Genomic DNA, 22,655 nt, shown 5'->3' with positions numbered 1-22,655 from the left:
GGATTTCTGAGAGTTTGAGGAATGCTAGTGGAGCTTGTAAAGCCACATCCTTAATTTTAAACTGTGTTCTGAGGGCAAAAGAACCACTAGTTTGTTTGTTTCTTTCCTTAAGCAGAGGAGTGACCTGATAAGATTTATATTATTAAAAATCACTGGACAGTGAGTGGAAAAGTATTTGCAAAGCCCCCTTTCGGGGAATGGTGAGAACAGGGAGAAATTCAACTTCCCCAAGTTGAATTCTTGATATTCTCACAAGCAGTGTGGACAACCAAAGCTATAGACTGAGCCCCCAGTCTTGGGGTTTGTTCATATGAAACTTAACCCCACAAAGGACAGGTCAAGTCTACTTAAAATCTAGGCCTAAGAGTCACCCCCAAGGAGCCTCTTTTGTTGCTCAGATGTGGCCTCTCTCTCCAGCCAACATGACGAGCAGACTCACCACCCTCCCCCTCTCTGCGTGGGACATGACTCCCAGGAGTGTGGACCTTCCTGGCAATGTGGGACAGAGATTCCGGAATGAGCTGAGACTCAGCATCAAAGGACTGAGAAAAACCCTAGAATGAGCTGAGAATTAACATCAAGGGATTGAGAGAACCTTCTCTACCAAAAGGGTAAGTGAAATGAGACAAAGTGTCAATGGCTGAGAGATTCCAAACAGAGTTGAGAGGTTATCCTGGAGGTTATTCTTACGCATTAAGTAGATATCACCTTGTTGTTCAAGATGTAGTGGAGAGGCTGGAGGGAACTGCCTGAAAATGTAGAGCTATGTTCCAGTAGCCATGTTTCTTGATGATGATTGAACAATGATATAGCTTTCACAATGTGACTGTATGATTGTGAAAACCTTGTGTCTGATGCTCCTTTTATCTACCATATCAACAGATGAGTAAAACATATGGAATAAAAATAAATAATAGAGGGAACAAATGTTAAAATAAATTTAGTTTGTAATGCTGGTGATAAATGAAAGTGAGGGGTAAGGGGTATGGTATGTATAATCTTTTTTTTTCTGTTATTGTTTTATTTCTTTTTTGTTGTCTTTTTATTTCTTTTTCTAAATCGATGCACATGTTCTAAGAAATGATGAATATGCATCTATGTGATGATATTGAGAATTGCTGATTGTATATGTAGAATGGAATGATATGTTAATATTTTTGTTTAATTTTTTTTAATTAATAAAAAAATTTTTTTAAATTCACTGGAGATATAAGTTAGAAAAAAATAGAGGCAAAGAAGCCAGGCAGGACATCATTACAGCAATAAAATTAGTAGCAAGCATTTATTACCTCAATGTATCCTCATAACATCTCGATGGTGGGGTGGGGACATGAATACCCACTCATTCATTGCTCCACTGGCTTGTGCCCTGGACTCAGAGCTTGGCTTCCTGGGGTCCCTTGGCTCTAACCTCGAGAGAGAACCTCCCTGGCCTCTAGGCCTAGTGCCCAACCTCCTAAGAGACACCTCTGAGAATAAGAGGTGTCTTATCACTGTATCACACATTTTGTGTTTGCTTGTTCAGTGTCCAAAGCCTGAATGTCTCCAGCCAACTACTGCTTTACTTCATCACCATCTGTTCTAGTTTGCTAGCTGCTGGAATGTAACATACCAGAAACAGAATGGCTTTTTAAAAAGGGAATTTAATAAGTTGTTAGTTTACAGTTCTAAGGCCGAGAAAATGTCCCAATTAAAACAAGTCAATAGAAATGTCCAATCCAAGGCATCCAGGGAAAGATACTTTGGTTCAAGAAGGCCGATGAAGTTCACGGTTTCTTTCTCAAGTGGAAGGGCACATGGCAAATACAGAGTCTATCTCTCATCTGGAAAGGCACATGGTGAGCACGGTCAGGGTTCCTGTCTCATCTGGAAGGGCACATGGCGAACACAGCATCATCTGCTACCTTCTTCTCCTGGCTTCCTGTTTCATGAAGCTCCCTGGGAGGCATTTTCCTTTTTCATCTCCAAAGGTTGCTGGCTGGTGGACTCTGCTTCTCGTGGCTATGTCATTCTGCTCTGCTCTCTCTGAATCTCCTATTCTCCAAAATGTTTCCTCTTTTATAGGACTTCAGAAACTAATCAAGACCCACCCGAATGGGTGGAGACATGTCGTCACCTAATCCAGTTTAACAACCACTCTTGATTAAATCACATCTCCAGGGAGATGATCTAATTACAGTTTCAAGCATACAGCATTGAATAGGGATTATTCTGCCTTTACAAAATGGGATTTTGATTAAAACATGGCTTTTCTAGGGTCCATACATCCTTTCAAACCAGCACACCATCCCAACTGCCTCAGCTGCACTGACCTCGTCTGCACACCCACCCAGCTCCATCCCTTAGTCCCAAGCCTGTACTTCTGGAACTGCCACTCCAAATCGAGCAGAAGCCCTGTGTCTTCCACCCTTCTGGGAAGGGTGCTCCATCTCCTGCCTCTTCCTCTGGCCGCTCATTCTCCCAGATAGGGAGCTGGGGTAAGGGCCTCTTTGCTCTCTATTATTGCTTCTTAAACATTACGATCTTGCCCTTTTGTTAAACATCTCCTCTTGTTGGGCAGGCCACAGTGGCTCAGCAGGCAGAATTCTCACCTGCCATGCCAGAGACCCGGGTTCCATTCCCGGTGCCTGCCCATGCAAAAAAAAAAAAACTAAACACCTCTTGGAGAAACCTGTCTCCCCATCACCTTCTGGGATTCCTCCTGCTCGTAGGGGTCTTAAATAAGCTACCATGGCTCTCTCCTGAGCCAGGGTCAGTGTCAGCCACGGTTGTTCCAGGCTACTTGCCTAGAGAGGGGCCTGGTATCTGAGCCAATTACATCGGACCTTTTCCCAGGTGCCCAGGGCCTGCTCAGGACTTCTTTGGGGCTGGGTTGTATACCTATGGGGTGGAGATGGTGGCCTCAGCTGGGCCCTGGTTACCTATCTTCTTGCTTTTGCTCCTCAGAGATAAGGATTATTGTGACTATTGGCCCCTAATCATTCAGCCCCAATGTGGGAAAAGACCCACATATTAATTTTTTCAATCTCCAATCAAGGGAAACAGAAATGACTTCATCGTTTTTTACAAAAATCATTAGCCTTTGTAGATGGTATGGACATTAATTCTGTAAACTCATGTCTGCAAGAAACATTTTCTTTAATTTAGATTATTAGCGTCTCACTGAGCTGATCAGAAATTCAATCTTGGCCATTTTGGAGCTCTCCTCTACCCAGAGATTGAGCCAGAGTCCTGGGATCTCATTTAAACAAAGCAAAGGGATGCTCCCTTCCTGGTCATCAGCCCCCTGATGGTGATGAAGTCCATTGTGCCAGCTAGCCTGAACCCTCGAGCCCCATCAGTGATACTGCTTAGGGCTTAAGACTCAGGACCTCTGGAGGTCTAGGCGCCCAAGGCCAGCCACTTGGGTGATCGCAGATAACTGGAGGGAGGTCTTGTGAAAGCCGGAGGGTGAGGTGCTCGCCTTGCCCCAAATAAATGAAAACTAAAGCCATAATAAACTGCGAAAATAGGCATAAGGAATTTCAACACCTACCTGAATTTTCCCACAATGAATACCTGGTCTTTTTTTGAAATAGCAATTTTTTTTCCAAATTTTTTCTCAATTTTTTGGTGTCCCAGTTTTGTCTGTGCCCTAAACACATGCTGCATCTGCCAACTGGGTAATCAGGCAAGCCTGGTTCTCAGCTTCCCCTGTAGTTTTTCCTTTTTCTCCCCAGGGCTTATCAGGGCAATGTCCTAGGTAGGGGTGAGGAAAAGAGAACTCCATCTCTACAACTTCTGGAAGCCCAGATGGAGTTAGTGAGTTGGTAGGGCTTGGTACCTCCTGGGCCTCAGGCTGAATGACCCCTTTGTAAAATTTGCATCTCTCTGGCTCCTCTGCACCAGCTCAATAAGAAAGGATGAGGTTTCTTCCTCCCCAGCAAGGGACTTAGGGTCTATGGTGTACCCCATGCTGTGCCAATCTTCTTCAATCTGGCAGGAAGACACTGGCTTATAAGGAAAAGAGCCAGATGTAGGCAGAGGAGTATTGCAGAGGGATAGAGAGCAGGAGATATGGGGCAGAGAAAATTCATTTCCAACGGTGGAATCAAAAAGGCTTATATCTGTGTGGTACCTCACCTCCACTAAGAGAATTTCCCTTAGTGGAGGTGAGGCCCTTATGGGGAGGGTGGGTTCCTTGCACCAGGTTACAGGAGGCTAGAACTTATAGGGCTGGTTCGGGTCAAGATTTTACCAATGTGCCTTGCCTTATCCTGTCCCTAGGGGCTGTGGCCACTGTGCCCCTGGAGTGGAATGCTGCCCTTCACCATTTCCACACCACCCAAAGGCCCTCTCTGTCCCATTGTGACACTATTCCCCGGCCACCAATGGAACCCAAGGATTCTGTTCCAAGGGTCTGACTGGGCCTGGATTGTGGTCAGGTGGGCCCTGGCTTTGGCTTGTGGTCCTGTTTCCAGGGAGGAGGGCTTGGGAAGGTGTGGAGGGTGGTAACTGTGATGACACCCAGAAATTGTGGGGACATGTTCTCAGCACAAATGTGGACAAGAGCCTGCCTGGGCCTGTTCGGCGGTAGGGAGTCTGTGGAAGGTCCAGGCTGCCCTCATGGGAAGTGTGAGTTCTCAGTTGTGGCACCTAGCCATTTCCTGCCCCCAGGTGTAGTGCTGTTCCTGGGTTATTCCTTTTCCAGGCATCAGTTTCTCTTTTGTACATTGAGAACCAATTGCCTGGGGCTCGAGGACCAGGCAGGGGACCTTTGGGATCAGAAGGGGGAGAGAGTGCGCCAGGGTCTTGCAAGTATCAGGTGATGCTGGGTGAAGATTAAAGGGAGGTTTGGTGGAGGGTAGGGGGTGAGCATACAGCTGGCTCCAGGCCTGGAAATCACATCTCTTTGAGGAGAGCAAAGATTTCCTTCCCCCCTTTCTGGGAAGTCTCCTCTGTTCACTTCCATCCCCCTCCAACCTTACACACGTATATTACTCTATTAGTTTCCTATTACTATTTTAGTAAATTGCCAAAAACTTAATGACTTAAAACTATACAAATTTATTTTTATATTTCTAGAGGTTAGAAGTCCTAAGTGGGTCTCTGGACTAAAATCAAAGTGTCAGCAGGGCTGCATTTTCTGGGGGTTCTAAGGGAAAATTTGCTTTCCTGCTTGTTCCAATTTCATACTCCTTATTCCTTGGCTTGTAGCCTCCTTCCATCTTCAAAGTCAACAATGGCCAGTCATGACTTTCTCATATGGCATCACTCTGACACTCTTCTGCCTCCCTGTTATACTTTGAAAGGTTTGGGGCCCACCCAGATAATCCAGAATAGTCTTCTTAAGGTCAGCTAATCAGCAACCTTAATTTCTCCTGCAACCTTAATTCTCCTTTGCCAGGTAACATAACACATTCCCTGATTTCAGAGATTGGGGGGCCATTATTCTGCCTACAAGAAGCACACATGCACTCTAGTAGCCTCTTCCTCCCATGTTCTCTGCCTCCTGTACATATCCTATTCCTTAAACCACGATTACAAAATGCTGGGGTCAGGTGGGAGGCATTAGTGAGTGCAAAGGGCAAACTGTAAGATGACATATGAAGTTGGACTCTGGCCTCATACTGGAATAAATCAGTAGTACTGACTGAAGCCTGGGGTAAGCAGAGTAAAAAATTGGCCTCACTTCAGCTTTACCCAATTGCTGCCAGGTGGGAACACTAGTCCAGTTGCCACACTTCAAAAAGAAAATCCTGAATTTATGTAAAAGAAATAACAAAGATTAGAACAGAAATAAATAAAATTGAGAATTGAAAAAAAAAAACAGAATTAACAAAACCAAAAACTGATTCTTTGAAAAGATCTATAAAACTGACAAGCCCTTAGCTAGATTGACAAAGGAAAAAAAAAGAGAAGATGCAAATGAAATCAGAAATGAGAGAAAGGACATTGCTACCCTATAGAAACAAAACGGATCATAAGAGGATACTAAAAACAACTGTGTGCCAACTAATTAGACAACCTAGGTGAAATGGGCAAATTTCTAGAAACACACAATCAACCAACCCTGATTTAGAAGAAATAGAAGACCTCAACAGATTAAATACAAGAGATTGAATGAATCATCAAAAATTTCAGACTCAATGGATTCACTGCTGAATTCTACCAATAACTCCAATAATCAATACCAAACCTGCTCAAACTCTTCCAAAAAATTAAAGAGGAGGCAACACTACCTAACTACCTTCATTCTATGAAGCCAATATCACCATAATACCAAAGCCAGATAAAGACACTACAAAAAAAAAAAAGTACAGACCAATTTCTCTTATGAATATAGATGCAAAAATATTTGCAGATGATGTGATCCTATATATATATATATATATATATATATACATATATAGAAAGTTAAAAAAAAACTACAATAAGGCTGCTAGAGCTAATAAGGTATTCAGCAAAGTGACCAGATACAAGATGAAAATGCAAAAATCAATAGTGCTTCTATACACTAGTAGTGAGCATTCTGAGGAGGAAGTCAAGAGAAAAAGATTGTAATAGTAACTAAAAGAATCAAATGTCTAGGAATAAATTTAATTAAGGATGTAAAGGACTATACATGGAAAACAACAAAACATTGCTACAAGAAATCAAAGAAGACTAAATAATGGAAGGACATTCTGTGTTCATGGATTGGAAAACTAAATATCATTACGACATCAATTCTACCCAAATTGACTTACAGATTCATTGCAATCCCAATCAAAATTCCAACAGCCTACTTTGCAAAAATGACAAGGGGACCCAAAATATCAAAAAACCTCTTGAAAAAGAACAACAAAGTTGGAGGGCTTACAGTTCCTGAGTTTGAAGCATTTTACAAAGCTACAGTGGTCAAAACAACATGGTACTGGCATAAAGATAGTATAGATAAATGGAATTGAATTGAGAGTTCAGAAATAATCTGCACACTTACAGTCAATTAATCTTTGGCAAAGGCTGCCAAGTCCACTCAACTGGGACAGAACATCCTTTCAACAAACGATGCTGGGAGAATTGGATATCCATTTTCAAAAGAATGAAAGAGGACTCCTGTCTCACATCCTGTACAAAAATTAATTCAAAATAGATCAAAGACCCAAATATAAGAGCCAGAACCATAAAACTCTCAGAAGAAAATATAGGGAAGCATCTTCAAGATCTTGTGGTACATGGTGGTTTCTTAAACTTTACACCCAAAGCACAAGCAATGAAAAAAAAATAGATAAATGGGACTTACTCAAATCTGAATACTTTTGTGCGTCAAAGGACTTTGTCAAAAAGATGAACAGGCAACCAACTCAATGGGAGAGAATATTTGGAAACCACATATCAGGTAAGCATTTAATTTCCAGAATATATAAAGAAATCCTACAACTCAATGATAAAAAGGCAAATTACCCAATTAAAAAGTGGACAAAAGACTTGAGTAGACATTTTTCCATAGAGGAAATACAAACGGCCAAAAAAGCACATGAAAAGATGTTCATCTTTCCTAGCTATTACGGAAATGGAGATCAAAACCACAATGAGATGCCATTTCACACCTAGTAGAATGACCACTATTTGAAAAAAAAAAAAACACAACACAGAAAACTACAAGTGTTGAAGAGTATAAGGAAAATAGGAATCCTCATTCATTGCTGGTGAGAATGGAAAATAATGCAGCCGCTGTGGAAGATAGTTTGGTGGTTCCTCAGGAAGTTAACTACAGAATTATCATATGATCCGGCAATCCAGCTACTAGGTATATACCCAGAAGAACTGAAGGCAAGGCTCCGAACTGACCTTTGTACACCAACATGCACTGCAGCATTACTCACCATTGCCAAAACATGGAAACAACCTATGTGCCCATCAATCAGTGAATGGATAAACAAAATGTAGTAAGTGGAATATTATTCAGCTGTAAGAAGAAATGAAGTCCTCATACATGCAACAACATGGATGAACCTGAGAACATAAAGTTGAGTGAAGTAAGCCAGACACAAAAGAACAAATATTGTATGATTTCACGGATACGAACTAATTATAATAAGCAAACTCATAAAGTTAGAATCTAGAATACAGGTTACCAGGAGATAGAATAGGGGTAGAGAATGGGAAGCTGATGCTTACTTAGTACAGAATTTCTAATTGGTTGATTGTAAATGTTTGGAAATGAAGAGTGGGGATGGTAGCATATCATGAGTATAATAAACAGTGCTGAGTTATATTGATGAATGTGGTTGAATGGGGAAGTTTTGGGTCACATACGTTGATGGACGGGGAGTTAGAGGATAAAACGTGGGACTGTATGAATCCTGTTGTGGACAGTAACTGTGGTTAATAGTACAAATAAAAGAATGTTTTTTCATTAATTATAAAAATATACATCACTATCATAAAGTGTTAATAATACGGTGGTATATGGGAAAAATACACTATTGCAAACTATGGACTGCAGTTAACAGTAATATTTTAACATTCTTTTATCAATTGTAAGAAAGATACCACAACAATGCAAAGTGTTAACAACATAGGAGAGTATATGGGAACATTGTAACTCTACATGACTTTAATGTAAACCTACAACTTCTCTAATCTAAAAAATAATAGTTCTTTAAAAGCTAAAAAATTTTTAAAAACTTCTTTATGCTACAAGAGGTCATGAACCTACATCTTTAGAAAAAACATCCTTAAGTCTCAAATTTTAAATTATTGACAGATTTGCAAACATTGGCTGGTCCTGTAAATAACTGCTACAGCACTAATCAAATTGCAGTTTTCATATAAATTCAGTATAAAGATGATTACATGTTTGCCCAATGTTAGTATTTTCACAAACAAGGCCAGACCTGATGTTAAATACTTCTCAACATCTTTATTTTGATTACAAAAGGATAACAGGTTGATAGGAGGCATTTTATAATTGAATAAAATATGAGAATTTTTAAAAAGCCATAATTCAATTATCCAGAAATAATTATACAAATATATATACTTTCAGTCTTTTAAAGCATATACATTTAACTTTCATTAATTTCATAAATTGGGATCATACCAAACATACTGCTTTATAAACTGCTTTGTCATTCCATATACTAAAACTATAAGGAATTAATAATTAACTCCTGACTTCTTTCTTTTTTTTTCCCTCCCTTTCATTGATCACTAGCATTTCAAACTAAATTTATTTTAACATTTGTTCCCCCTATCATTTATTTTTCCTGACTTCTGAGTATAGGCTCTATAAGGCACAGAAATTACCATCTTGTCACTTGCTTATTCACTGATCAGTACATTAAAATGTTCAATAAATATTTTTGTATGACTAAATGAGTTAATTGACCATTACTTAATGTATGATATATTTGTGGATGAATAAAGTAAATATAACTAACCCCCTATTACTGGACATTTTGATGGTTTCCAATTGTTCATTTTTAAACACGTTGTGATGAAATTCCTTGTTATAAATATCTGTGTACATTTTTGGTTATTTTTTCATGAAAATTTATTAGAAATGGAATTGCTATGGAAAACATATAAATACAAAAATAATTTAATGGTGGATACATGACACTATGCATTTGTCAAAATCAATAGACTTTACAGCATAAAAAATGTACCTTACTGTTTGCAAATTTAAAACAATCATTTAGAAGACTAAGGGTCCCTGGACGGAATGCAGACTGACAAAAGAATCTATATTACAAACGTATGAAGAATATATGAGCATTTTTAGTTAAGCTATTAAGCTCTTATCAACTTCTAATTTAATTGTACTGTGATCAGAAAACAAGGTCTATATGAAGCCTATTTAAAAATTTGTTGAGACTTGCTTCATTGCCTATATTTCAAATGCTCTACTTGTTAGAGGCAGAATTTTATACATGGCCATTAGATAAAGCTTGTTAATTGTTTAGTCAAATTATATCTTTACTAAGTTTTTGTATATTTGACCTATTGAAAGAGGTGCATTGAAATTCCTCATTATATTGGAGTTGTCGATTCCTCCTATTAGCTCCACCCATTGTATTTTTTATATTTGTAGACATTTATTAGGTGCATATATATTTAGAATTAATTTTTTGATGTACTGAAGCTTTTATCTTTAGATAATGAACCTCTGTATTTCAAATGATGCTTTGTCTTAATGCCTGTTTTGTTTGATAATTATACAGCTACATCAGGTTTCTTGTGTTTGCCTAACGTAATTTTTTCTGTCCTTTTACTCTCAGCTTTCTCATGTCCTTACGCCCTAAGTGTGCCTTCTTATAGGGTGACCAAATTCTCATCCAAATCCAGACACTTTTGAGAGGGAAAGAGGACACTATGAATAATTACACAAGCACAAAAGGCATAAATCAGGTATGTTCTGGGTAAAGTGGGAAATACTGATCACAGTGGGGTTTTTTTGTTTTTGTTTTTTAATTTATTTTTATTTATTTTTTAAATACAAAAAAAAACCACCAAATAAATGCAAACATTCCTATTTTGATCATTCCGTTCTACATACATAAACTGATCACCATGTTTAAAACACACATATTAATTTGATTTTCTCAAATTTCAATCCAACTGTCTGTCTTTTAACTAGTGACCATCAATATACTTTGACTCATTTCTCTAACCATCGTTACTACAATCCACTTTTTCTTTCTTTTTTTTTCTCTTTCCTTGACTTTTTCTGGATTGACCATTTTTATTTTTCACTCGTCTACTTTTTTCCTACTATTCTTTTCTATTTATATTATTGCAGTGGTTATCCTTGAAAATTTTATCATGCAAATACAACTTAGAAGTCTTGACTCCCTTCCCCCACAACTGAAAGACGAGAATACCTTGGCTCTGATCATTCCCCTTCTGACTTAAATATTATTGTTGTCCTTCATTTCACCTTTTTTCAACTCAGCAAATGATACGGCATTTTTATTATTTAAAACAATCAATATTTGGATTTGCTTATGTTTTTACCATTTTTATTTCTCATTATTATGTCTCAGTGTGTCTTCTGAGATAATTTTCCCTCTTCTTAACCTTAAGAACCTTTAAGTTCCAGTAAAGCAGGTCTCTTGCTTAGATACTTCTTCAATTTTTGATGATATCAAACTATCTTTATTTTGCCCTAGTTCTTGACAGTTACTTAGGGTGGGTAAACAATTCTAAGCTGACTATACTTTTCTGTCAACATTTGGAAGATTTTCTGCACTCTCTCCTGGTTTTGTTGTGGTTGTCAAGAAGATATGTTGACACTGCTCATTTGTCAGTGTCTTCCCTTTAAGAGTTTTTAAAAATATTTTCTTTTCTCCTGCCATGTGGGTAACCCAGGGTCGATTCCCAGCCCATGCCCCACACCACACCGTCCCCACCCCCCAAAAAAACAACACTGTAAACAAAATTCCCTATGAACGACATAACACGTCTATGTGTGTGTACATACATATATGCAGGGGGACATAAAAAATAAAGAAAAAAGATCTTTTCTTTGTCATTGCATTCTGCAACTTCATTATGAGTCTAGCCATGGTTTTTTGTTTGTTTGTTTTTATTCTGCTTCAGATATATGTTTCCTGAATCTAAGGAATCATATTTTTCAAATTTTGGAAAATTTATTGCAGGTATCTTTCAATATATTGCTTCTCCATTATTACTTCTGGGCCTTCAATTAGATACATGCTAAATCTTATGATCCCGTCTTCCGTGTCTCTTTATGTCTCTTTCACATTTCACCTGTATATTCCAGTTTGCTAATTCTTTGTTTTTAATCTGTTTAACCTCCCTTTTAATGTTTTTTTTCAACAATCATAGTTTTCATTTTTAGAATTTCAGTGTTACCTCTCCAAAGGTGCCTGTTTTCTCCAGATAGTTTCTTGTTGCAAGTTCATCTTTGTAATTATATTTTTATTTCTTTAAAAAGTTCACACAATAGCTATTCTATATTCTGCATCCGACGTTCCAACACTCGCTGTCTACGTCTATTGTTTCTTGTTTCAGCTGATTCTCAGAATGGCTTGCCTCCTGGTACGTATGAAAATCGCCATTTTGCACTCTGTGTGATCTTAATCTGTCAGAGTCCTAAAGGGTTAACTTGGGAGAAATCTTCCCTTTGAGAAGATTTACTTCTGCTTTGGCTGGTAGTCAGAGGGTGCCCTGATCTAGGACACCGTGGGGCTCCTGCTGAAGTTTGGGCTCAGAAGGAAAATTGAGGCTTAGTTGCCCCACCTCGCTGCTGTTCCAAGGTAACAGTCTGGCAGTCAGTATTGCTACCTTACTCCTCCTCACCTGCCTTTTCAGTCTGGCTCTGCGTGGCTGGGCGTCACCCTACCGTTCTGGCTTCCTACCAGCCCTGGCTTCCCACTTCTGTGGCCAAGGCTTCCAGCCGTCACATCTTGGCCCTAGCTCTTGGCCTTTCCTGAACCCGAGTTTTTTTGGCTGTTTCTTTTTTTTCTTTTCTCTTTGAAGGAAGGGTCCCTGGATACTCTCCTACCTTTCAAGATGCCTCAGTGTGTGTATAAACAAAGTTTCCATGTGGGGGAGTAGGAGGAGAGTTCCTCAGAATTTAAAATTCCTAAAACATTAAAAAATTTTAAAAGCACTAAAAATGAGGATTGTATGTGTCAGTGGGGAACAAATCATGCTGCTATGAAACTTTCGGAGCAGAGGCAGGAGCTTACAAGAACACCAAGGTTGGACTTTGTATTGTTCCAAGACCCAGAGGCCTATTTCTGGTCAGCGGCTCCTATGCCCATCTCTGATATCTGGGAATTGGCGTCAGCTGAAGCTAAGCCGCATCTTTTCTTTGAACAGATGGTGAAAGGAAACCACCAGCATCCTTTCAGGCACTTGTACTCCCAGGAGGCGCCGGTATATCCCAATTCCAGTTCTCTGGAGATGCTGTGGTACAGATGGAGGACCATGAAAACCATGCAGGAGGACAAGTTTGCCAAAATCCTAGATGCCCTGGGAGAGTTTGGCACATTCCAGCGGAGACTGGTCGCCCTCACCTTCATCCCCAACATACTGTCGGCCTTCTTCATGTTTGCTGACCACTTCATGTTCACAGCCCAGGAGCCCTACTGCAACACCAGCTGGATCCTGGCGGTGGGCCCCAACCTGTCGGAAGCTGAGCAGCTGCATCTGACTCTGCCCCGCGATGCCAACAACAGCTACCTGACGTGCCTGATGTACTCACCTGTGACCTGGGATCTGGATTCCATCATCCAGTTTGGCCTCAACAACACAGAGGTGTGCCAGGATGGGTGGATCTATCCCGAGTCCAAGAAGCGATCGCTGATCAATGAGGTATGCCTTGTCCTGAGCTGTCTGTAGCCATCCACGTTCCAGAGAGGGGACCCACACCCTCACCGAAGAGGTGACGAAACAGAGAAGGGAAGCAATTGGCCCAAGGTCCCCCTGAAGAAGCAGGGCTAGGACAGAAACCTTGGATTCATGCTGCCTGTCCCTGTCCCTACATGGTTTAGCAAGGAAGCCAGAGGGGATTTGTGGGGGGCAGGTGTGGATGGCAGGGTTTGCCACTGCTTCATAGTTGTGGCTCTGCCCTCTGAGCTCACAGAAGACAAGTAATGGGAAAGAAGCAGCTTTGATCGAGTACCTCTCACAGGATTTCTCAGCCCCCCACAGATCTGCCCAATTAGAATCTCCCAGCTGAAGCTCAGCATCTGCATTTGAGGAAGAGGTTCTCAGTGAATTCCCACCTTTCCTCAGTGCCCACTTCATCTCCCATCTCAGCCTGTGCCTGTCCTTCTCCCCAGGCCTGGCTCCCAGGGTGGGCTGCAGGGGCCCCGAGCTGAGGCAGGCAGCACCCCCAGTGAACCTGCCCCTCTCTGGGTGACTCTGGGTAGAGGCCTGTGGCCAATCCCTTTGTCTAATCCCCAGTTTGACCTGGTGTGTGGCAAGGAACCCAACAAGGAAATGGTGCAGACCGTGTTCATGGCCGGCATCCTGATAGGGTCCGTGGTCTTCGGGTACATATGTGACAAGTGAGTCTGCCGGAGTTCCCTCTGGGTCCGGCCCCACCTCCTCCTCAGCGGCATTCAGAGCTGAGGAGTCTCAAGCTCAGGGTGGGAGGGCATGGGGCGCTCCCGAGGCCCGGGGAGGGCGCAGGCCTGGCCCCGGGAGCGCGGCAGGGGCGGGCCGCGGAGATGCCGGCGCGGGCGCAGCTTCCCCTGCCGCCCGCAGGCTGGGCCGCTACCCCGCCACCCTGCTGTCGCTGCTGGGCCTGTTGGTCTTCGGCTTCGGGACAGCGTTCGTGAACAGCTTTCACTTGTATTTGTTCTTCCGCTTCGGCGTCTCCCAGGCGGTGGTGGGCTACGCCATCAGCAGCGTGTCGCTAGGTGAGGCCAGGCCGCGGGAGGGCGGGGCGGGGCGGGGCGGGGTACCGACGGGGACCCACGGGACGCAGAGTCCCGCAGATCAAGCTGGCAGAGATGGAGATGCCACCGAGTCAGTGGGCAGTCTGCCCTTCTTCACTCCCGCTCCACCTTCCCCAGTACAAGTACACCTTCCCCAGTCCCACCCTATCCCTTTCGCCCCCCCACTTCCCGCTTTGCTACCTCGGGCATGGCTTACACTTGAACCTGAGGACGCGCGTGGGTGGGGGAGTTAGCTGCTAAACCCTGTATATGCCTGTCTCATTTCGGCCTGACAACACTCTACTCATTAGGTACTGTTTTATTATTCCTTTAGCTATGGGGGAAACGTGAGCCTCAGATAAGTTAACCAACTTACTCAAGGTCACACAGCCTTTAGGTGAAAGAGCTGGGATTTGAAAGCAGGCCAAGCTCCCAGGATGTTCATACAGCCATCTAGCTGCAGTCACCTGGTGTGCTCAGGATTGCGTGGCAGGGGTCCTTTCCACATTGGGGTGTTGCCAGAGCCCAGCGGGGAGAACCAATAATGGGTGGGGTTCCCCACCAGGCCCTAGGCCTTGGTGGCTCAAATATGAATGCACCCCCAGCAAAGGCACAGACATGGATTCCTTACCTCAGGCCACGTGTCAGGCCACTTGTGGGGTGCCGAGCCCAGAGCATGTGGATGGGGAAGTGGTGTTCACAGGGTGCAGCCAGGTTGGGAAGGGACTAGAGGCTCGGTGATTGGACGTCAGACAAGGGGCCTGCGGTGTGCTGGCTTTGGGGGACTGTGTCTGGAGCCAGGGCAGATTGTGAGCAAGCAGAAGAACCCTTGCCCATTCTGAGCTGTCCAGAGCAGGACTGGGGCACCTTGGGAGGTTGGCTGCAGGGGCAGCCCTGGGAACCCTGAGCTGACCATAGTTTTGTCCTCTTGGCCTCTGTACAGCTACTGAGTGGCTCGTGGGCCAGCACCGGGCTCACGCCATCATCCTGGCCCACTGCTATTTCGCCGTGGGGCTCCTGTTCCTGACGGGCCTTGCCTACAGTCTCCCCCACTGGCGGCTGCTGTTGCTGGTGGGAGGGGCACCTGTGTTCCCCCTCATCTCCTATATCTGGTGAGCCAGGGAGTCAGCGAGGGTGGATCTGATGGGGTGGAAATTGGGGGGTGCGGTGTGGAGGGTCCTTGAAGCTGTGGGAATGGGTGAGATTCTCCCGGGGAAAAAGTGCATGTGGATGAGATGAACCAGTAGCAGAGTCTCTGGAAGCCTAGTATTAATGCCCTCCTCAGAGGAGACCCTCAAACTGATGTCAGAGAGGTGGCCAGAAGGAGGAGTTCTGAGAGGCAAGGGTTCAAGGAGAAGGGAATTGAAGGGTCAGTGCTGAAGGCAAGAAAGGGGAGGCTGTGGAAGTATCTCTTGGCTTTGGTGGCCTTTCCGAGATGGCTTCCGTAGAGTGGCAAGGGGTTGAGGAGCAAGTAGGAACTGAGGAAATGGAGCCACCCAGGAGACGACTCTTTCACAGTGTTGGGCTGAGGTGGGCGGGGCAAAGAGATGGCTCATATGACAGCTGAGACAGAGTCAGGAAAGGGTACCTGATGTTTTTAATGGTAGGGGAGTCACAGGCAGGAACCTGAAAGATCGAAGCTATGTGAAGGGACAACTGAGGGCGCAAAACTTGGAACAGTAGGGAAGAAGGGATGGAAGCAAAAGCAAGATGGTGTTCCTAACTGGGCAAGTGGAAAAATGAAAGGAATGAGCGTCTTCTCCTGCAGGAGAAGGGTGCACAGGGTGCCTTCAAGATGGCAGGGTCCACTTGGCCATAAAAACCCACTGTCCAAAGTGGAGTGCTCACCATACCCCAGCACCCACCCTGCCATCATGGGCTGCTGCCACCAGCTTCCTGCCTTCATCAATCCAGGTGGAGTTGTGTGTGTGTGTGCCCCAACTTCATGAGACAAGTAATAACTCCCCCACAAACTCTCTTACTGCTTGGAGAACCAGGGCAAGTTCCTGAATCAGCAAGCTCCAGCCAGAGTGTGGGAACTAGACTCCCCAAATGTATCTAAGGAGTTGGCTTGGCCTCCAGCTTGCCAGGCCTGAGCAGATGAGAGCAGTATGGAGGAGTGGAAGAAATTCCAGACACTTTTACTTCCTGGAACTGGAAATTTCTGAGTTTGATGATTTTCTTTAGGAGAGTTCTGCTGCCTTAGAGTAGAGCTGATGCTTGGGGAGTGGGGGGATGGCAAGGGCAGGAGGCGGAGGGCAGGGGTTGTCTCTGGTGTCCTCAACGTATGTTTCTGTGACCAGCCACAGAGTCCAGGCCAGGGCCAGATGGTGTTACCCATCAGTAGGGTTTGATGACATAATTGTGCAGAGACTGCCTTGGGGGACCGAGGTAGGTTCCTACCAGGTCAGCCCCTGTGACCTTGGGCATGTCCTTACTCCCTGAGGCTGGGAATACACTGGGGATAATAATACTAGTTCTAGGATTGGGCAAGGAGGATTAAATGAGATGATATATGCAAGAGCACTGAGCACAACTCCTGGCACATAATGAGTGCTTGTAAATATTCACTTGTATGGAATCTAACAGCCTGGGAGGATTGGGAAAAACTGAGAGACTAGAGTTATCCTGAGGTCAAAAGCAATGAGTGATATGGCAGGGCAGAAGATAGGACAGAGTAGAGACCTTCATTCACCCCTCTGTTCATCTTGGTCAGACCTGGGGTCTTACCTCTCTTATTCCCTCGACTGTTGGGGAGACAGAGAGGAAACTGGAGAATTCCACCTGTAAGGAATGGGGCTCTAACACAGGTTGTGGGCATGGAGGCCACAGCCTTCAGGATGCCTGGGCAGATGGGGACCTCCTCCAAGCAGGGAAAGGAAAGAGTTCTTAGAGATGCTTCTGAAGGTAGAGGAGCAATGAATGGCTGGATTATTACTGCAGCAGTGGGGCCATGTGTGTGACTTGAGCTGGGGAAGGGCCAGAGGGCATCTCCAGGTTGGTGGTGGCCTTCAAGGCCTCCATGTCTAAGCCAACTCATGCTGGAGCAGGATGGCCATGGCTGAGGCTGGGATGGGGCTGACTCGGTTCTCTGAAGCATCCTGAAAGGATGAGATGAGAAAGGGGTGGGCCATGCAGGATTCTCCCGGAGTCCCCGCGGTGGCTGGTGATGAAAGGGAAGGTGAAGGAGGCCAAGCAGTTGCTGTGCTATGCAGCTGCGGTGAACAAGAAGACCATCCCTTTAAATTTGCTGGACAAGGTAAGAGGCTTTAGGCCTGGAGTGGGGCCAGGGCACTGTGGAATATGGGACCCTGACCCTTAGGGTGTCCCCAACCCCCTGTTTGAAGGAAATCATGACAGCAAAATGGAACCCTGCCAGAAAGGCCAGAAGCCAGGTGGGCACTCTGTGTGGGGGTGAGGTTGGTCCTGCGGGTCCTGTGGGGGGTAGGGCGCAAGCTGGGGTCTTGGCCCCGCCTCTGGCTGGTCCTGCTTGTCCTGTAGCTGCAGCTGCCTGGAAAGAAGGTGACTAAGGTCTCTATCCTGGACTTCTATAGCAATAGGCACCTCCGCAAGGTGACCTTGGTGATGGGCTGTGTGTGGTGAGTACCCAGGACTGGCTGCAGGTACTGCAGAAGGGCATGCATGCTGGAAGGGAGGCAGCGGGAGCTGACCAGGCTGCAGGGGGACAAGGGGCAGTAGTCAAGGGGTGAGACCTGTGGGACACTGGCTTGGCCCACAGATCACTGACCTCTCCGTACATTTTTCTCCCATCCCTCGCCACTCTGCCCATGTCTCCTCTGCCTCCGTTTCTCTTCACTCCTCCCTCTTTCTGTGTACATGTCTCCCTCTCTGAGTGTCTCTCTCTTGACTTTGACCCAGGTTTACCGTCAGTTACAGCTATTTTACGCTGAGCTTGAAGATGAAGGATTTTGGCCTGGGCATCTACTTGGGAAAGATGGTTCCCGGCATCATGGAGGTGCCCGCCCGGTTGTGCTGCATCTTTCTCCTAGAGCATATCGGGAGGAAGTGGAGCCTGACTGTGACGCTCCTCCAAGGCGTCCTCATGTGTCTACTTCTCCTCCTCCTCCCTCAAGGTACGGCCACCCTCCCCAGTGGCGCTCCCAGCCTTCCCGCCTCCTCTCACCTCTCCTGAGTGTTTCCTGCCCTGTCCAGGTGACTAGACCCCTGGAAATGAGCCTCCTGCACCCCAGTCCCTCCACCCTACTGAGGCCTTTGTTGGAGCAGGTGCCGACTACTGGGGCTCTGTCCCCCAGCAGGGAAGGGGACAATTTAGCCTAATATTATATTCCATTTCTGGGTAGTGAAGTTACAGATAACAGCAAGCATTTCCCAATCAAAGGGGCTACCGATGAGAGGCACAGTCTGGAGGCAATGTTGCCTGGCAGTTGGCTAAGACAGAACAGGGAAACATATTCATTGTTAAATTTCAATTGCTTGGTGGTTTTTTAAAAAGTGACTCTTTATAAGTGAATCAAGCAAAGATATTTTAAGCTTTCAAACATGTGAGAGAAACTGGGAATAGAATTCTCAACAGGATGAAACTAGATATTGGATTTCATCCCAGAGCTAGAAATAGAACCAGAGTGGGGAGTGGGGTGGGACAGGGGTCCAGCAGAGGCTGGCAGGGAAGGAGCTGCAAACTTCCCCAGCTCCAGGCATGCTCCCAGTTTCACCAGGCCCAAGGACTGGTTGTCTTTCCAGATGCTGGGTCCTTTCTCTCTCCTTCAGTGCACACGTCCAGATATCCAGAATTGGGCATCCTGGAATGCCTAAGGCCAATCAATCTCAGCTGTCCAGGCCCAGGGCCCAAACACCCCCTGCCCCCACAGAGGATGAAGGGGGAAGGTTGGGAGCCAGATCCAGGCTAGAGAGCTCCAAGCAGAGAGAATGGCACGCAGGGCTTGGGCAGGGTTTGGTGACAGGTCTAGGGGCCAAAGGCTGTCCAAAGAGGTGGGACTAGGCAGAAGACTGCAGCTGGGTGAGGACGAGGATGAGAGGTGAGAGTGCTGCAGGCAAAGATGTGGGAGCTGGGTCCGTGGTGGACAGTGGCCTGTGAGCCAGCAGGGGTCCCAGGGAACCCCTCACCCTGCTGACCAAGCAGCCTACTGCTGATATATGGGCCAGGCCCCCTCTGACTGAATGCTGAGTCTGCTGACCAGCTGACCGGGGTGGTGGGGTCATACCTGTAGGAGGGATGGAGTGAGGGGCTGATGGGTAAGCCTCTCCCCATACCCCACCCCCTGCCCTGAGGGGACAGAGGCCCCAGACTCAGGTGGCCATGTTGGCTAGCCACAGGGCTGAAATCCATGATGGTCATGGTGGTCGTGCTTGGAGAGTTCAGCCTGTCTGCCTCAGTCTCCGTGTTCTTCCTCTACACTGCCGAGCTCTGCCCCACCGTCCTCAGGTACATGGTCTGGTGGGCAGGGGACAGGGGGCGGGACAGATGCAGTGAGAATCAGAGGCTCAATTCCTGCAGCATGTGCTTGGAGAATAGGTACTGTGCTAAGTCCTCATGTGCGTTACATCATCTCAACCTCACAGAAATCCCCCAAACACCATTAGTAACCCTATTGCAGGTGAGGAAATCAGGGGTAGGTCAGACACAGCCAGTGACAGAACTGGGATTTGGAACCAGGCCATCAGATCCCAGAACCCTGCCCTCCGTGCATTCCCGGAGTGGGTTTGAGCCTCTGGGGTCTGGACTCTCTCACCACAGGAGCCCTTGGTGATGACAGCCATGTCCCCCCACCCACCTGCAGCGCTGCCTGTCTCCTCCCCTCACACCCACACAACTCTGTGTGGCTCTTACTTCTCCCATTCCTCACTGCCACCCCTCCCCATGAAGTAGGCCCAGAAGAAATTATCTTCCCACTTGGAATCCATGGAGAACTAAATTCTCCAAGGGTCATGCATTGAGCCAGGACAGAGTGGAAGACGAGAGGGTGTGGGGTTGTGGGGTTGCTGTTCCCTCTACCCCACCCCACCTCTGGAGCTATGAATTGCCCTAGACCAGCTCTCACCTCCCCATTCAGGGCGACAGGTCTGGGGCTGGTATCTCTGGCCTCGGCAGTCGGAGGCATCTCAGCCCTGACGATCTTGCTCGTCAGCCAGAGCCCCTCCCTCCTGCCGGTCTCTCTCTGCTGCGTCTCGGTCATCCTCGCGCTGTTGCTCTGCTCCCAGCTGCCAGAAACACAGCACCAGCCCCTCTTTGACACGATGGAGCAGATGTGCTCACAGATAAGGTGGGTACATGAGGCCCTCAGGCTCTGGTCAGCACAAGCGCAGTTCACAAGCTCTTGTCACCCAATGTACATTGGGCACTGTCCATCCCTGCCCCTTTGCCAGAGGGCCAGCAACATGAGGGCTGCCATGTGTCCACACTTGCCTCCCCAGTTCTCCTAGATGCTGCTTCCTTCCTGCCTACCTGCAGCCTCTGCTAGCTCCCTTCCTGCCTGCTTGTCTTGGCCCACCTAGGCCAGGCCCTCTCCTTTCTTCTCCTCTCACCAGCAAGCAGCTGTCTGCCTGTTGGGGCTGGGGCACTACCCTTGTAGATGTCCTACACCCTGGCCTCTCTTCCCAGAGCACAGGGGACTGGCTTAGATCGGCTCTCTAGGTATACCTCTCCATTCCCGTCTGAACTCCTAATTTATCTTAAAGCACCCAGTCTTCATTCATGATTCTGGTCTCTTGACCCCAGGAGCCCCGGACTCCATCTGGGAACTAGGTCATTCTCCCAGCCACCACCCCAACCCTCTCATGGGCACTTCTGGATTCTGGCTCCTAAGTGCCTCTGAAAGGAGATATGTCATACTTGGCAGAATCATCCCTTCTAGGATTTGGGCCAACAGAGCCTATCACTCTTTTCCTGGATCTCAAGGGAATGGAAGACAATGAGGGTCAAAGATTACCTGAGGTCCTAGAGTGTCCTGTGCTCTGTACCGGCAAAGGTGTTGCTACCTCTGGCCTTCCTCTTTCCTCCTCCCTAACACCCTTCTCCTCCTTCCCTCCTTCATCTCTTATTGATACAACCTGTGCTAAGCATTATACCAAGGTCTGGACTGTCACAGGTAGGAAGACCCCACCCTTGAGTAAGCCGTAGTTTATGGGGAGCTAGATATGCAAGTGGTTATCACCAGTGGGCTCTGCTAGAGTGATGTACATGACCCACAGGAGCCCAAGAATAAACATACTTCAGTTTGGGCAGCAGGGAAGGCTTCAGAGAGGAAGTGACATTTGAATAAGTGTTTGCCCTAGTGTAGAGAGGGGAAATATGATGCACAGAGTAGCAGTGTGGTGGGTAAGAGCACAGGCCCTGGACCTTGGCTTTCTGTCTCTTCACTACCACTTCCTAATATGTGCACAGGAAAGTTATCTGATACCTTAGATAGCTGACTCAGTTACTTTATTTGCAAAATGGAATGATAATATATTAATAACATTAGATAACATTTATTAGGCATCAGCTATGTGTTAGGTCCTGTCTTATATATGCTTTATCTCACTTTGTCCTCCTAACAACCCCATGCATATCTCCCATTTTACAGATGAGAAAACTGAGGTGCAGGGAAGTAAAGCCACATAGCCCAGCTTTCCTTTCCCATCAGGCTGTTGTGAGGATTAAACCTATATAAAGTGTTTGCACAGTGTCTGGCATGTAGCAAGTTCTCAGTAAATATTAGCACTGGAGATGGACAGAAACCTAAAGCTGGGGTTGGGAAATGGAACAGGCCCTGTCCTGGAGTTAAGGGTCCTTCTTGGGCTCATGGAGAAGCTTGGCTGGGGCCTGCAGGCATGACAAGGCCCTATCTTTTGGGGATGGCAATGGATAAAGGTGCTTCAGTGTCACTGCTTTTCTCAGCTTCCAGAGAAGTATGCCCCAGGACTTTTTCTCCAGGACCCACTCCGAGGACCTGACCTCCGAGGACTCAATATATGAGGATATGTCTGAGGAAGCCCTACAGAACACGATTCTAAATGCCAACATTCATAAATTGGACTCAGACATTTCCCCCACCATGCTGTTGCGGTCCAGAGGAGAGGATGCAGACAGGCAGGCTATCTGAGGGCTGGGCCCCCTGGATGGTCTCGGCTTAGAGTTGAGTGGCTGAGGCCATGGATTCTAGGCTGTGGATTCCAGGCCCTGTCCAGCTTTTGGTGGCAGGGCCAGTCCTGCTCCAAGGCCAGCCCTCCGGATGTAAAAATGGCCCCTTCTGGAGGAGCCAGGATGTGATTCATTCTAATAAAGGTGCTGTG

General features: G+C 46.0%; 1 protein-coding gene and 1 long non-coding RNA gene across 7 annotated transcripts in view; one reads left to right on the top strand and one right to left on the bottom strand.

Moving 5' to 3' along the window:
* Positions 1–4,322, bottom strand: part of LOC143657424 (uncharacterized) — a 19,046-nt gene extending 14,724 nt beyond the window's left edge. Inside the window, exon 1 of the long non-coding RNA XR_013162852.1 lies at positions 3,536–4,322. This is a non-coding gene — a long non-coding RNA (uncharacterized LOC143657424). The remainder of the gene's footprint in view (positions 1–3,535) is intronic.
* SLC22A14 (solute carrier family 22 member 14) lies at positions 542–22,655 on the top strand. Of its 6 annotated transcripts, none has more exons than XM_077129782.1 (12): positions 542–611; positions 10,248–10,377; positions 12,817–13,311; positions 13,906–14,009; positions 14,209–14,363; positions 15,325–15,493; positions 17,520–17,640; positions 17,883–17,980; positions 18,261–18,475; positions 19,692–19,806; positions 20,435–20,644; positions 22,261–22,655. In XM_077129782.1, exons 2-12 carry the CDS (start codon positions 10,342–10,344, stop codon positions 22,463–22,465), a joined length of 1,923 nt encoding a protein of 640 aa, XP_076985897.1. In that variant the 5' UTR covers positions 542–611; positions 10,248–10,341; the 3' UTR covers positions 22,466–22,655. The 6 variants fall into 6 exon arrangements, with proteins under 6 accessions (XP_076985897.1, XP_076985896.1, XP_076985898.1 ...); XM_077129781.1 differs by lacking the exon at positions 542–611 and adding an exon at positions 4,360–4,424; XM_077129783.1 differs by lacking the exon at positions 542–611 and adding an exon at positions 4,431–4,614 and having other exon boundaries at positions 19,698–19,806.

The sequence above is a fragment of the Tamandua tetradactyla genome, chromosome 15, assembly GCF_023851605.1.
Source record: "Tamandua tetradactyla isolate mTamTet1 chromosome 15, mTamTet1.pri, whole genome shotgun sequence".
Taxonomy (NCBI): domain Eukaryota; kingdom Metazoa; phylum Chordata; class Mammalia; order Pilosa; family Myrmecophagidae; genus Tamandua; species Tamandua tetradactyla.
Note: the sequence above shows the minus strand (reverse complement) of the source record. Positions and strands in the feature narration are given on the sequence as shown.

Bases quoted from the DNA above. Each gene is read 5' to 3' on its own strand.
- SLC22A14 (XM_077129782.1), top strand. From the start codon at position 10,342: ATGAATAATTACACAAGCACAAAAGGCATAAATCAG. The intron at 14,364-15,324 runs GTGAGGCCAGGC...GCCTCTGTACAG, and splicing joins CATCAGCAGCGTGTCGCTAG to CTACTGAGTGGCTCGTGGGC. The intron at 15,494-17,519 runs GTGAGCCAGGGA...TGGGCCATGCAG, and splicing joins CCCCTCATCTCCTATATCTG to GATTCTCCCGGAGTCCCCGC.